This window comes from Papaver somniferum, chromosome 3, assembly GCF_003573695.1.
Source record: "Papaver somniferum cultivar HN1 chromosome 3, ASM357369v1, whole genome shotgun sequence".
NCBI lineage: Eukaryota > Viridiplantae > Streptophyta > Magnoliopsida > Ranunculales > Papaveraceae > Papaver > Papaver somniferum.
Genome location: NC_039360.1, coordinates 154,750,280 through 154,766,645, shown reverse-complemented (window position 1 = coordinate 154,766,645; position 16,366 = coordinate 154,750,280). Strand labels below are relative to the sequence as shown.

General features: G+C 37.1%; 1 protein-coding gene across 4 annotated transcripts; it reads left to right on the top strand.

The window, feature by feature from the left end:
- The first annotated feature begins 2,183 nt into the window (after nucleotides 1-2,183).
- On the top strand, nucleotides 2,184-7,085 carry LOC113357714 (coatomer subunit alpha-1-like). Of its 4 annotated transcripts, none has more exons than XM_026601160.1 (4): nucleotides 2,184-2,342; nucleotides 2,472-2,726; nucleotides 3,072-3,566; nucleotides 3,866-7,085. In XM_026601160.1, the coding sequence occupies exons 2-4, from the start codon at nucleotides 2,519-2,521 to the stop codon at nucleotides 6,808-6,810; spliced, it is 3,648 nt and encodes a 1,215-aa protein (XP_026456945.1). In that variant the 5' UTR covers nucleotides 2,184-2,342; nucleotides 2,472-2,518; the 3' UTR covers nucleotides 6,811-7,085. The 4 variants fall into 4 exon arrangements, with proteins under 4 accessions (XP_026456945.1, XP_026456947.1, XP_026456948.1 ...); XM_026601162.1 differs by having other exon boundaries at nucleotides 2,192-2,342; nucleotides 2,491-2,726; XM_026601163.1 differs by having other exon boundaries at nucleotides 2,197-2,379; nucleotides 2,491-2,726.
- Nucleotides 7,086-16,366: the final 9,281 nt, after the last annotated feature.

Below are 16,366 nucleotides of genomic sequence, written 5' to 3'. Positions count from 1 at the left end.
AACCATTTCAATTTCTTAGTATGTCAACGGAAACTAGACAGAAAGTCACCTGAACAAAAACCAAATTACCATTAGATGAAGATATATATATAGAACACCACAACCATTAATTAAGGTTTAGTCTTATGGGCTAGATTTGGCTTCTAGATTAGACAAAAAGCGTTGCAATCTCTTTTCAAAGCATTGTATATTCTTCAACACTATTTCTCTTTCCAGATATATCTCGCATGTGAACTAGTAGCGGCATAGTTTTGCTTAGGGCTGGCAATATACTTCCGAAATTCGACATCCGTTTCCGAAAATTCGACTTCCTATAGGATTTAATCCGAATATCGGATATAGAATGTCGGAGACGGACATATTATCGGATTTTCCCTCTTAACCCTATTCGAATCGGATGAGGGTCATTCCGTTAGGTTAATATCCGACATCCGTAGCCTAAGGGTGTACTTGTAATTTCGAACCCCAAGTATTAGATGTCGAGAATTACTCTGAGTCGTCGGTCTCTTTAATATTTTTTTTATCATTCTTAACAGAAAGTGATCGAAAGATCAAGAAACTGAGGGAGTCATGGAGAAGGTTTGATCGAGAGATAGGTATATAGAGATCGATAGAGTCAAAAGGATTAAGATAAAGATTGAATCATGACTCGTGAGTTAGATTTATAGATGGTGATGTACTGCGGATGTTGGAATTTAGTGATTGAATAAAGACGTGATTTTGATGAAATGCCAAAGAGATGAGGAATTATCTTTGCTAAATTAATTGACGAATTAAACTTGATAACTGCACTTTCTCTTTGTTCATATTGTCATTGTCGTCACTATGTTGTTATTATCTTAGTCCTTCGCTGGATTTTTAATTCGACTTGAGCTTTTTCTCTTCGTACTTGCTTTTGGCATGCTTCTTTGATGGTGGTGCCGATCGTTCTTCGTTGCATGGTGATGTTGTCATGGTTGGTTAGTTGGATCTGGCGAGTTGAATCATTCTTTTGGTAGTCTAACTGGCTTGATCGCAAATTCGTCTCGTAAAGAATTGCTTACTGGTATTAACTGTGATAGTGGTGATCTTGTTAGTGGTGATAAGAGTTTATCTTTCATAGTTGTTGATGATGTAACTTGGCCACTATTGAATCATGAAAAGACTAAGAGAAAGATTAAATCATGAAACTGGATTTTATCGTAAAAAATCTCGATATCCGATAACTTATCCTTAACCTTATCGATATGAAATTTTGGATTCCGCCGGATATTATTGGATACCGGATATCCGATAATCCTTAACCTTATCGGTATTGCCAATATCCGGCGGATATTTATCTGTTGCCAGCCCTAGTTTTGCTGAACAGTTACGCCCAGCCAAAATTCTACTTTTCATGGAATGGTTCAGCGAGACTGATTTATTTTTTAATCCGACGGTTGAGATAGTTGCGTTGTTCCATTCACTACGGACACGGGAAATAGTTCAACTCATCTAGATGCTAGATTAAAATTGCCATAAGACTTGGGGGGTTATTCTAGGTGACGTGACCTTCCAACTATATGCTACTCCCTCTGTCCTAAAATTTCTGTCCTCTATTCTATTTTCATCTGTCCTAAAATATTGGCCAGAATCTGTTTATAGTCGTATGTTTTAGTCAAACTCTCAAATATATCCTTCAATTTTATATTATAAGATTATTTTTAAATGTAAACAATCTAAAATCTTAAATGATTACTTCCTCAATAAGAAACAAATCTACTAAATCAATCCATAAATATTTTTATTTTTATGTTCTATTTAAACGTCTTAAATGATATCTTCCCCAATGATGTAATGAGATATTTATTATCCATAAATATTTTTATTTTTATCTTCTATTTAAATATTTCTATAAATAATAAATTATCAAATATGTATTTTTTTTACATGTTCCATATACTTTTTTTAATATTAGTAATAACATAACATATAATAGGGATAGTTTGGTAAACTCCTTTCGTCTCCTTAATATCTTGACTTAGTCAAAACGGATTAATAATTTAGGATGGAGGGAGTAGATTGGAAGGCCATAAGACTAGCCTAAACACCAGAGTTTCGTTTACGCAATTGGAGTAACCATTACCGTTGGATCATCAAAAACAACACACTAACTCTTGCCGTCAACGCGTTATTACTTAAGAAAGCAGAAACCAAAAAGAAAATTAAAACAGAGGAAAAAATAAAAAAAAAATCACTTTTCGATCTCAATTTTCATTTCCCTTCTCTCTCCCTCTAAAAACTCACACTCTCCCATCACAGCGGGAGAGAGGAGCAAGCAAAACTATAGCCCTATACCTACACCATCTCGCTGTATATCCTAGGTACTTTCGCCCACACTTTTTAATTGCCAGATCTGACGTAATTCTTCAACCTCGATCATTTGTTTATTTGATTTGATTAGTTGTTGATTCTGCAATTTAACTGTTTCTATTGATCTTGAAATCGTGCAGTTATTGAATATTTTTCTAGGTGATTGGGATACTTGGTTGATTAAACGATGTTAACGAAATTTGAGACGAAGAGTAATCGAGTGAAAGGATTGAGTTTTCATCCTAAAAGACCATGGATCCTTGCGAGTTTACACAGTGGTGTGATTCAACTTTGGGATTACAGAATGGGAACTCTTATTGATAGATTTGATGAACATGATGGACCTGTTCGTGGTGTTCATTTTCATAATTCGCAGCCATTGTTTGTCTCTGGAGGTACACAATTTTATTGATTCGCTTGTATTTCGATCTTCTGTTGCCAACATTACACTGTATTCGTAATTTGCTGAACATTACATTGATTTCAACATTGATCTTGTATGAAATGATTGGATCTGATGTACCAGTGGTCGGTATTGTTATGTGGATTTGAAATCTTTGTCAGATCTGGTTTATTATTTGGTATCTAGTTGGTTGACTTGTTTGTGTGGTTTCTCAGAGTAACAGAAGTTTGTGACCGAATGTTGATAGAATTACTGATCTAGTTCTACATGTTGATTAGTTTTGAACCTTTTTTTAGTTAGCTTTTCTCAGTGTCTATGGAAACTATTGTGTTTGCAGGAGATGATTATAAGATTAAAGTCTGGAACTACAAGATGCATCGATGCTTGTTTACCCTTCTTGGACATCTTGATTACATCCGTACGGTTCAATTTCATAACGAATCCCCTTGGATAGTTAGTGCTAGTGATGATCAAACAATTAGAATATGGAACTGGCAGTCTCGTACTTGCATCTCTGTTTTGACTGGCCACAACCATTATGTTATGTGCGCCTCCTTTCATCCTAAGGAGGACTTGGTTGTCTCGGCTTCCTTGGACCAGACTGTTCGTGTATGGGACATAGGTGCGCTGCGGAAAAAGTCGGTATCCCCAGCAGATGATATATTGAGGTTGAGTCAGATGAACACAGATTTGTTTGGTGGGGTTGATGCCGTTGTAAAGTATGTCTTGGAAGGTCATGACCGGGGGGTCAACTGGGCTGGATTCCACCCAAGCCTGCCTCTGATTGTTTCTGGAGCAGATGATCGCCAAGTGAAATTGTGGCGCATGAATGGTATTACTTTTTAACTTTTGATGGTCTCTTCATTTATCTGGTATTGAATCTATCATTTTCCAAGGTTCAGAAGCTTAAGTAGTATTCTCTTTTAGGTATATTAGCAAGTATGCACAAAAGAGTTTCATAACTGGATGTGGCAAAAGTAATTAGACCGTTAGTAAGATGTTATCATTCCACAAGAAACAAAGTCACCCCTTGAAAGAATCAAGTTGGCTCCACTCGTTGAAAACGTTGCATCTGTACAGACACATGCAACTTAAACTATCTAACTTCTATTTTGTCGCCTTCTTTTGCAGATACAAAGGCATGGGAAGTAGACACATTGAGAGGGCATATGAATAATGTCTCGTGTGTTATGTTCCACGCTAAGCAGGACATTATCGTGTCCAATTCAGAGGACAAAAGTATTCGTGTGTGGGATGTAACAAAGCGAACTGGTGTTCAAACATTTCGCAGAGAACACGACCGGTTCTGGATTCTTGCATCACATCCAGAGATGAATCTGCTTGCTGCTGGTCATGATAGTGGTATGATTGTTTTTAAGTTGGAGAGAGAAAGGCCGGCTTTCTCCACCAGCGGTGACAGTTTGTACTATGTCAAAGATCGTTTCTTGCGTTTCTATGAGTTCTCAACTCAAAAGGACACACAAATGGTTCCAATCCGACGACCTGGCTCGACTAGCTTGAATCAAAGCCCAAAAACCCTATCTTACAGTCCTACAGAGAATGCTGTTTTGGTTTGTTCAGAAATTGATGGGGGGTCTTATGAACTTTATATTGTACCTAAAGACACCGGCAGGGGAGATACTATGCAAGACGCTAAAAAAGGAATTGGCGGATCAGCTGTTTTTGTAGCACGGAATAGGTTTGCTGTTATTGACAAGAGCAACAACCAAGTTTTAATCAAAAACCTTCAAAATGAGATGGTGAAGAAGTGCAGTCTTCCCATGTCCGCAGATGCAATATTCTATGCAGGGACAGGTAATTTGCTGTGCAGGGCAGAGGATAGAGTGGCCATCTTCGATCTCCAGCAGAGACTCATTCTTGGTGAACTTCAAACTCCCTTCATTAAGTACGTTGTTTGGTCAATTGACATGGAGAGTGTTGCGTTACTTAGCAAACACGCTATTGTAATTGCTAGCAAGAAACTCGTGCATAGGTGCACCCTTCATGAAACTATTCGTGTGAAGAGTGGAGCCTGGGATGACAATGGTGTTTTCATATATACAACCCTGAACCACATTAAGTATTGTCTTCCGAATGGAGATAATGGAATCATTAAGACACTCGACGTGCCAATATACATCACCAAGGTTACTGGTAATACCATATTTTGCTTGGATCGTGATGGAAAGAGTCGTGCAGTAGTTGTTGATACAACAGAATATGTATTCAAGTTATCTCTGCTGAGGAAGAAGTATGATCAGGTTATGAGCATGATCAGAAACTCGCAACTCTGCGGACAAGCCATGATTGCCTATCTGCATCAGAAAGGTTTTCCTGAAGTTGCTCTCCATTTTGTGAAGGATGAAAAGACTCGTTTTAACTTGGCGCTGGAGAGTGGTAACATCCAGATTGCTGTTGCCTCAGCGAAGGAGATTGACGAGAAAGATCACTGGTATAGGTTGGGTGTGGAAGCACTTCGTCAGGGTAATGCAGGCATTGTGGAATATGCATACCAGAGAACAAAGAACTTTGATAGGCTTTCCTTCCTGTATCTTGTAACTGGGAATATGGATAAGTTGTCAAAAATGTTGAAGATCGCCGAGGTTAAGAATGATGTAATGGGTCAGTTTCACAATGCCCTGTATCTTGGCGACATCCGTGAGCGTGTCAAAGTTTTGGAGAACGCCGGTCAATTTTCTCTTGCTTATGTTACAGCTGCTGTTCATGGACTCTTTGACGATGCTGAAAGACTGGCTGATCAGCTGGGGGATAATGTTCCCTCTTTGCCGGAGGGGAGAACATCTTCCCTTTTGATTCCACCTGCACCCATCTTATGTGGTGGAGATTGGCCCTTGTTGAGGGTCATGAAAGGCATCTTCGATGGTGGTCCTGATGTGGAAAGAGGACAGGAAGAATATGAAGAAGCCGATGAGGCGGATTGGGGAGAAAACTTAGATATTGATGGTGCGGATGACGCACAGAATGAAGATGGAGTAGTGGTGCGTGAAAATGGGGAAGTAAATGAGGAAAATGACGAAGATGGAGGATGGGAACTTGAGGATCTAGACCTTCCACCAGAGCTTGATACTCCAATTACCTCAACAAATACTCGGTCAACTGCATTTGTAATCCCAGCTCCAGGTATGCCTGTAAGTCAGATATGGATTCAGAAATCATCCCTTGCTGGTGAGCATGCGGCGGCTGGCAATTTCGACACTGCAATGCGCTTGTTGAACAGACAACTGGGCATCAAAAATTTTGCTCCTATGAAGTCCATGTTTCTCGATCTTCACAATGGAACTCAATCCTATGTGCGTGCTTGTTCCTCTGCTCCTGTGATCACCTTGGCAGTAGAGAGAGGGTGGAGTGAGTCCGTGAGCCCTAATGTGAGAGGCCCACCAGCTTTGGTGATCAAGTTTTTTCAGCTGCATGAGAAACTCAATGCTGCTTATAAACTTACAACAAGTGGGAAATTTTCAGAAGCTTTACACCTTTTCCTTGGTATTCTACACTCCATCCCCTTAATCGTTGTGGATTCAAGAAGGGAGGTTGATGAAGTCAAGGAGTTGATCATTATAGCGAAGGAGTACGTCCTGGGTTTGCAAATTGAGCTGAAGAGGAGGGAGACGAGAGACAACCCTGTTCGTCAGCAGGAATTAGCAGCTTACTTCACACACTGTAACCTTCAGATGGCTCACTTGAGACTGGCCTTGACGAATGCAATGGGAATTAGTTTCAAGGCAAAGAACTTCATTACGGCAGCAAACTTTGCTAGGCGGCTCTTGGAGACAAACCCTACTAACGAGGTTCAATCAAGGAAAGCAAGACAAGTACTGGCAAGCGCGGAAAGGAACGCAAATGATGCAGCCCAACTAAATTATGATTTCAGAAACCCATTTGTGATATGTGGAGCAACACATGTGCCAATATACCGTGGACAGAAAGACGTCGCATGTCCTTACTGTAGTGCAAAATTTGTTCCATCTCAGGAGGCTAAGATATGTGCTGTTTGCGGTCTTGCCGTGGTTGGATCAGATGCATCTGGTCTACTATGTTCTCCTTCCCAGATAAGATGATTACAATGAATGTGCCTTAAAAACGAGAGGAGTACTATGTCCACACACATGGGTAATAAGTAGCAGTAGTTATGTGAATGTTCTTATTTTTGTTCTTGCAAAATCATAGATGGTGATATTAAATATGGAGTTTAGTTCCATTTGATTGCTTTTTTCTTTATTTTTTTCCGGAAGGTACGTCTTTCCTCTTTTTCATTTTTCCTTTATATGAGTATGATTTACTGTAATAACAAATTTGAGAATTTTGATTAGTCTCGGACTTTTTTTCTCGTTTAGTTTGCTCATGGCATGGGTTTAGGAATTGCTTTTATGCTCGTTTTGTCGGAAAATATTGCATCGGTAAAGACTATGACAAGGTATAGCCTGGGGTGAATATTTTCACATATAACACTGTATGTCGCGCCGTTTACCTGTAGGTGCGACGTAGATGGATTGATAGTTAGGTCTTTTGAGCGGATCGATCGTCGTTGGCGGTGTCACACTGGAACCATTGACTAATCAACAGATGTACTGGAGGCTGGAGCTTGTCTGATGAAGACCACTAACTCGTTCCTAAATAGGTCAAATCACTTGGGCCTCCCATGATGGTTGGATACTTGGACGTGAAAGAATGATTTTTTAGGGACCATGGTTTTTTTTGAGGGACCATGGTTTTATTAGGCCACCTTCTCTATAGTGATAAGGCGTACCATGGTTTTATTAGGCCACCTTCTCTATAGTGATAAGGCGTGTCCTAAAATGTTGAAATGACTAACCTATCCTTAACCTAATTTAATTTAAAACCAACCTAATAACCACCTCCTCCTCCCACCACCTCCTCCTCCTCCCACCACCACCGCCGATTACCACCACCACCACCACTTCCGATTATCACCACCACCAACCACCGATTACCACCATCACCTCCACCGCCGATTACCACCACCACCTCCTCCCACCACCACCACCACCGCCTATTTAAGAAATGTAACAACATCAATGCAATCACAATTAAGTTCGGTTACATGATAATTTTATCGAGTATAAAAGACGCCAGCCGCAACCTGATTCTGCCATGGGACCACTCCGGAGGTATTTTCCAACAAACCCTTCGCTTTAATTTGATTTTGATTGCTTCAATCGAATAGAAATCATCAAAATAGGGTTTTAATAGGAGTTACAGAGCCATGTTCGGTTAGGTCGATTTTCCAAAAAACCCTAGTTTACTAACCGAACTTCTTGAAAATGAAGAACACCAAGAACAGTTCGGTCCTATTGGATTTAAAACTAAGTCACCGAACTCTCTGTTCGGTTGTTTCACAAAAAAATTTAAAATTACAAAGTAACCGAACTCCACCCTTTGAACCGAAAAAAACAAATGCAGTCTAACCGAACTGTGTTGTTGTGGCCACTATGTTGAGTTCCAAAATAACCGAACTTAGCCAATAGAGTTCGGTTTGTTCGCAAAAATTTTTAAAACTACAAAGTAACCGAACTTAGCCAATAGACGCTGGAACTTCACAATTTTTTTTGTTTGTTAAGTTCGGTAACTTTATAATTTTATCGCAGAAACCGAACACAGAGTTCGGTTGGTTAGCTGTTAGGTTCAAGTTTGCAAAAGAACCGAACTTTGTAAACTTATATACTCTTATATTACGTAAAGTTCGGTTAGATCAAAAGTGCATGCAGTTTGCGAACCAACCGAACATAACGCTGTAACTCCAAGAAATTATTAGAGAGTTCGGTAACCTGCGTGTTTGGAACAAGTAACCGAACTACACTTTCAGATGAGTTCGGTTACTTGTTCATCTCACGGGGCAACCGAACTACAGCTTCAGTTGAGTTCGGTTACTTGTTCTTCATATAAAGTAACCGAATTGTTCAAAATCCAGTTCAAATCCGGATCATTTTGAAGATTAACAAATATTCTAGGAGAGGATGGAGATGAAGAATCAGATGAGTTTTCATCATTTGAATACTCAAATTTAGTGAATTGGAAAAAAAAATTATTTTCCATGTTTTTCTCCTTCATCTTCTCTAACTCTACTCTCTCAATAATTCTACTCAACTATAATAAACCCATCTTTTAATTTAATCTCACTAATTGTTTTTAACTAAATCATTCACTAATCATAACCTAAAATTAATTAAGAGGGTAGATTAGGTATTAAATAAATAACTAGATATGGGGTGACCTAGAATTACTTCTAATGCCTTTACCCAAAATAAATCCATGGTCCCCCAAGAAAAACCATGGTCCCCGAAAAATCGTTCATGTGAAAACTACTATCAGGCCCATTTAACTCGTTCCTAAAGAAACCTGTTTTGAGGCATACTGAAATTTTTTGAGGCATACTAAACAATGCCAAAATAGGGTCACTAAATAAAAACAACATCACCCCCTATCCACCATTTTTGATAATGACATAACTACCCTTACATAATTAATGTTAATGATTATGATTAGATTTGATTAATTAGGAGTTTTAAGGATTGATTAAAAATTAAATTATTAGTGGTAAATTAGTAGAGAAATCAAATTTATGTGAGAGAGTTGGGATTTTTGAGAGCAAGAAGAAGATGAAGTTAAAAAAAAACTTATGTTTTGAGATTTTAGTGATTAGAAGTGACCAAAATGTGTGATTCAAATCAGAGGTAGACTTATATACGAGGTTTAATGTCCTTTTTATAAGTTGAATTTGTCAAAAGATTGAATTTTTAAAACCCATGTCTACTTACCAGATGAACGGTTCGGTTGATAACATGTCAGCCGCACCTCCGTTTTTTGAAAATATACCTAGGTTCGGCTAACAACTTGTCAGTCGAACCTAGGTATATTTTCAAAAACAGAGGTTCGGCTGATTCGAGCAAAATATAGCAAAGTCGTATCAGCCGAACATAGTGTTTCTCTAAATCATATACTTGGTTCGGCTCAAAATTTATATTCCAAGATCAGCCGAACTGATCTTCTGAAAATTCAAAACAAAGAACAAGGCTAGGTTTGGCTGATTCGAACAAAATATAACAAAGTCGCATTAGCCGAACATAGTCTAAATCATATACTAGGTTCGGATCAAAATTGATATTCCAAGATCAGCCGAACTGATCTTCTGAAAACCCTAATTTCATCTTTGAAATCATATTATATCAATCAAACAAAATAAAATCAATCAAAAACAAGATGGGTTTGTTACAAATACACTCTAAAATACATCTGAGAGCAATTGAGATTTGGATTTCGCACCCCAACATCGCTCACTTCGATTCGTGTTTCCTTTGCTTGATTGAATTGGAGTCCAAAATGTTTAAGTTTAAAGGTTATTTTGATTTTTGATTTTAGGTTTTTGAGGATAAGGGCACTCTAGTAATTTAAATTGTTTAAGGATATATAGGTAATTACACTACTTTTAGACACCCTTTATAAACCCACCCTAGATGGGATAATGAATGAGTATGCCTCAAAAAAATTCAGTATGCCTCAAAACAGGTTTCTTCCTAAATTGGTCAAATCACTTGGGCCTCCCATGATGGTTGGATACTTGGATGTGAAAACTACTATCAGGCTCATTTTCTTATTTTTCAGCCACAAACCCATATGCGCATGGGTTTATGCGTCCACTTATTTTCAGCGATTTTTTTTTGCGCAGACCCGAACTTTTTTGAAATTATGTTTTCCTTTTTTTATCTTTTGTATATTATGTTCGAGATTTATTATTTCTGTATTTTTAGTGAGAAATTTCTGTTGATTATCAGAGCAGAGGAGCTGAGGGTGGATTTTTGAATTTGTATATCAATTTTTCCCAAGAATTATCTGAAATCCAAGCTAGTGGTTCGTTCGGTTCATTATAAACTTGATTCTGATCTTGTTTGATTTCATTGTGATCTTCGATTAGAGATTTGTTTAGGATCTTTTTTTAGGGTTTTTCAAGCTTATTTTAGAGATTTGTTTTCGATGATTCTCTTCATGTATGGATCTCTGCTTGTTTTTAGTTTTGATTTTAGATTTTCTTCTGATTTCGATTTTTGCTTGATTTTTTGTATTTGATTTTTTTTTCTTTTTAGTTTTTGATTTTGTTCTGATTAATGTAGATCCCTCGATTAATGTTTTGATGTTTCGATTTCATGTTTCGATATTATAGACCAATTATGTTTTTGTTCTAGTTTTGATTTGATTTTCAGTCGGTTAGATTTTGTTTCTATTAGATTAATGGAGATCTTTACATTCACGATTAATGTAGATCTTTTAATGTTTCTATTTCTAATTTCCATTTGTAGACTGAATCAAATTTTCGTGGATTTGATTTTCCATCGAATGTTTGATTGAATCAATTTTTTGTTGTTGATTTGACTTCCAATCAGAATTTTACATAGAATCTGAATCAATTTTCGGTGTTGTTATTATTTGTTCTAAATTTTTGTGATGCAATTAACTTATCATGATATTCCAGTCTTTTATTATGATGTACTCATATAATTTTGATGTATATGGATTTTTTCAATATTACTTGTTTTTGTCTTTACAGGTTGAAATTCCTTTGGTTAGTTCACTAGACGTAGTTCATTACTTGAATGACTTCTTAGCCCATCATGTTGACATCATCACAACTCTTCAATATTTCAAGACAATCGTTTGCCAGAAGTGGACTCGTTTATTACCTCATCATATCAATTTTTCTTTTAATGACGGAACCAAGTTTGTGCGAGTTGATTCCGATGTTCCGCTTGCTATTTTTCATCTCATTGTCGATTATAAAGGTCAAGAAAGCTTTTATTTGCTTTTTGAAGTTGGGAGCAATGCTTCCAGTAGTAGTAGTAGTTCTTCAAGTAGTTGGGTAGCTGAACCTGAAGAAGTTGTTTGTGAATTCCTTGAAGATCGTTCGGCGCCTGTTAACAAGATTCTTAGATCTGATGGGTGGAATAAATTACTTAGTCAAGTTGGTAATTTTTTTTTTTTTGTTTTTGTTTTGAGATGTAACAAAAGTACGGATAGAAGTAAAGAAATACGAGGTTAAGTCTAGGTATGTTCTTCTTTATACTAAGAATGAAGCTACCAGGTTCTACGCAAAGTTCCCAAAAGAAAATTTTCCTCGGGAGTTTAAGGTTTGTGCTATTGATGATGAAAATAGAATGCTCCGTGTAAAAAATATGTTAATAGTCACCACTGTGTATTGGGATATCAGAGGCTCTACCACAAAGTCAGCAGTAATTTTTTTTCTAGTTTGATTAAGGGCGGAATCAGAAGTGATCCAAGTTTCAAAACTTCTGATTTGTTAAAAATATTTAAAACTAGCTATGGATTCAATGTGAAATATTATCAAGCTTACAATGGCAAAGAAAAAGTGTATAAGGATATATTTGGTGATGATGCCATGTCGTATTCGCATATGATATGGTATGTAGATATTATTCGGACCACAAATGAAGGTAATTTGATTGGTTTTCAGGTTGAAGCAGCCACGAATAAGTCTGTGCGTCTTTTTATTTCTTTCGAGGCATGTATACACGGTTACCGTTCCCTTCGTCCCTTAGTTTTTGTTGATGGTACCTGTCTTACAGGGAGATTCAAAGGATGCCTCATGCTGCAACTGGTATCAATGCTGAACAAGGTAAGTTTTCTAACAATGAGATTTATGATTATGCATTCTTTTTATATATGTGCATAATATGTCGCGCATTATTTATTTTTATATGCATAATATCTTATGCATCATTGTTTTAGTTGCATAATACTTCATGTGGTTTTTTTTTTTTTTTGTGGTTGCTTGATATTTTATTTTAGTCCTGAAACATGTCTTCAGGTGTGCATGGTTTTTTCCCTTAGCCTTCGCCTTAGTCCCTGGTGAAGATAATGATAGTTGGGTTTGGTTCATGAGGAATTTGAGTAATGTTGTTGATAATAAGCCAATCATATTTTTATCTGATCGCGGGGAAGGAAAATATAGTGATTACAATTGTTTTTCCTGGATCCTTCCACAGCTACTGCTATTATCATCTTATGAAAAATTGACCTATTATTCCTTCTGATGAAAGGTGCAATGTCGTTATTGATGCATTTCAAGTTGTTACATATGCTCTTAGTCCCTAAGGTTTCCAGACTTCCATCCATGATTAGTGGACTCGGTTGTGGATGGGTTGCAGATTATATTGAAGATATTCCTCCTGAGTGCTGGTCGAATGCCTTTCGGGGCTGTAAGTAAGGGAGGACATCTTCGAGTCTTGCTGAATCTTTTAATAGTTGGATTAAGCTACACAAAAAGCTCCATGAAAGTGCTCTTCTAGTTCAGGTACGGAAGGATGTGATGAGGATGATGTTAGAAAGGAGAAACATTGTTTAAGTTTCAGCACAATTCTCACACAAAAGAATGAAGCTAAGCTGGAAACTCTTATTGACGAGGGAGTAACCTAGATGGTTATATAGTTGGATGCCCATGTTTATGAAATTGAGGGCGGGGTGAGTTCTCATAGTGTCAACCTTGAGACAAAGACATGCTTGTCAGAGGTGGCGCGTCTATGGGTTTCCATGTGTTCATGCTTTTGCTTCTATATCAACGTTTGGTTCTAACCCATATGATTTTGTTGATTCTTGTTTCACTACTGCATACTACAATGATGCCTACAACCATGTCATCCTATTACGAACTATAATAGTCCTGAAGTTTATGAATGAAATGATACTATCAATGTACCTGATATTAGGAGGCCTACGAGGAGGCCAACAACTAGTAGACATTTGAGCAGTAATGAGAAGCCGCCCAGGAGAGCTATGCGTTGTGATAATTGTGGTCAGATTGGTCATCACAACGGTCAATCTGGTACAAATCCTACTAGTTTCTATCCATATAAGAAGTTGTCGAAGCGGTCTAAGGAGGCAAATAATTCGTAGTTTTTCAGATGAAAGCTGCTTAAGGGAGAGAAATTCGCTTGTGGTTTTCAAACTACTGTTTATTGGTTTTGAACCTAATTCATTTTTCATTTACAATATTTTTTAATTTTTTTTCACCTTGAAGAATAACTATTTTCCCACTTCCAATTGTAAGACTTATTTTTTGTTATTTTTGTATTTGTTTTTATGAACAAGTACTTCTCATTTTTCTGTATATTGTTGCTTCTACCGATTTTTTTTTGCATTTTTTTAAAATGCGTAACCTGTTATGCAGTCTTTTTTAAGGTGCATAATTTGTTATGCATTTTTTCCTTTTGAAAGTGCATAAACCTATTACGCATTATTTTTTAAGAAGCATAACCTGTTATGCATTAAATCTGGTTGCAGAACATGTCAAGCTTTTTTTTAATTAAGTTTTACCAACCTGTTGTCTCTTTATTATTTTTGTAATCTTTATAACTTGCTATAAACATAACTTCTGGAACACCGAAGAAATGACACCTTCTTCAATACTAACACCAAAATTTATTTTCTCTTACTAGAAATAAACTTGGCAGCCGAAAATTGATCACTATCCAGAAGCACTTCATTAAATAACCATGGATGATAAATGGTTCACAAGATAGCACACCGAAAATCAGCCCCAAACTTGTCCAAGAAACTTGAACAAACATGCACTGTGCTTTGTCCAAGTAGTATGCGGTAAAATCGTTATCTACCCCAAACAATAGAATTGTACCCAAAATTTTAAAGTGCCCAAACGATACCTTGTTCCTCTCAAATGGGTCTTCACCTCCAAATTGGAACGTATCAACACTAATATATCAACCTGTTTCTCAAAACGATCTTGTACTTTATACCACTTCGATGATTCTTAACAGATACAACATCAAAATCCTCCTCCAAAAAACTACCGAAAAAAGGTCACAATCTACTTAGCTTCTCTCTCAGAAACAATAATAAAGATGCCATAAACATCCAAATGGATGTCACTAAACTTATCATGTATACGAAACATAATGATACCCGAACCTACAGCCGCATCGCTCTCCAAAGGTACGCGCCCTTCGAAGCAACAACGTTCACAGAATTCCAAACTTACAAGTCTTACCAAGTAAGACTCAACACAATAAAATAACCCTTTCTCAATTATATGTCCAAAAAGCATATACCATAATTTGTGTTGACAAAATTGTTTCTTATTCAAAAGTAAGAAACTATAGCTCCACCACAACTGAAATCTCCGTCTACGAAGTCCAAAAACATACCACGTCTCATCAAACGATCATCACACTTCAATTTACTTGTATCCATGCGCAACAAGTACTCTAAACGCAATCAGATACTACGAAACTGAAATACGTTGATCCTTGATAACAATCAACAATTCCCAAAACGAAATCTTTATAGAAGATCTCTCCAAAGCTTCACTTCCTTAACCAATTGAAGCCGTAACATCTTCGAGTCTAACTTCCTCTTAACATCTTTCGACTTTTTAGGTCAAAAGACTAACAGAAACATGATCAAACTGATGACAACTGAAAATGCGGGGGTACAACAACCACACCCAATTATTTCGTTCGGCGATCTGTATGGACTAAACTCCAATATAATTCTGAGAGCACCAAGTTACTGAGTCTCAATCAAGATATATATTAAAGATCTTTATCTGTTTCTCAACACAATCAGTAAATCAAACAGATAGAAATCCGTGAACCTGATTGTTATGATAATAACTCAAATGGTACCAAAGACCAATGTTTGAGTGTCAATCAAGTCTTATCTAACAAACAAGGTCGGATTTATCAACTGTGATTGAACAACGCACAACCTGTGATATTTCAATTATATAAAGAAAATATAATGCGGAAAAGAAATAACACAGATACCAGAAATTTTGTTAACGAGGAAACCGCAAATGCAGAAAAACCCCAAGACCTAGTCCAGACTTGAACACCACACTGTATTAAGCCGCTACAAACTCTAGCCTACTATAAGTTAACTTCAGACTGGAATGTGGTTGAGACCTAACCAAGTATCACACCGATTAAGGTACAGTCGCGTTCCTTACGCCTCTTGAATCTCTCAACACTCTGCGCACTTGATTCCCCTAGCTGACGCCCTTTACATCCTAGAAGTTTCTATGACCCAAAGTCGAAGAATTTTATAAACAAATCTGTCTCCCACAGATAAGTATATTTTATTTGTTGATTACGTCTTAAGATAAAGATCGAGGTGAACATGAAACTCAACTAATAATACGGTCTTATACTCTCGAAGAGAAACCTAGAAATATTAGTCACCTCATAATAACCTAATAGATTAACATAAGAAGTTATTGCGGAATCACAAGAGTCCGAGACGAAGAAACTGTTGTGATTACTTTTTATATCTTACCTATCGTAGATAAATCTCGAGAAAATCTTGGAGAATATTAAACTCAGTACGATAAAAAAAGTAAGATCAGGATACACAACTACAGAGAAAATAGTTGGACCTGGCTTCACGAATCCCAAATGAAGTCTTCAAGTCGTTAAACCTAGTAATGGTTTTCATTAGAACTGGAAACCTAGGTTAATGGAGAATCGACTCTAGTTTGCAACTAGGACACATGAGAGTGTCGAGATTAGATTACCCAGATGCTAGAGTTCCTCCTTATATATTCTTTCAAATCAGGGTTGCTTACAATCAAAG

Excerpts from the sequence above, each read along its gene's own strand:
- LOC113357714 (XM_026601160.1), top strand. The coding sequence starts at position 2,519 with ATGTTAACGAAATTTGAGACGAAGAGTAATCGAGTGAAAGGATTGAGT. Across the intron at positions 2,727-3,071 it reads GCCATTGTTTGTCTCTGGAG|GAGATGATTATAAGATTAAA; the intron begins GTACACAATTTT and ends TTGTGTTTGCAG. Across the intron at positions 3,567-3,865 it reads GAAATTGTGGCGCATGAATG|ATACAAAGGCATGGGAAGTA; the intron begins GTATTACTTTTT and ends CTTCTTTTGCAG.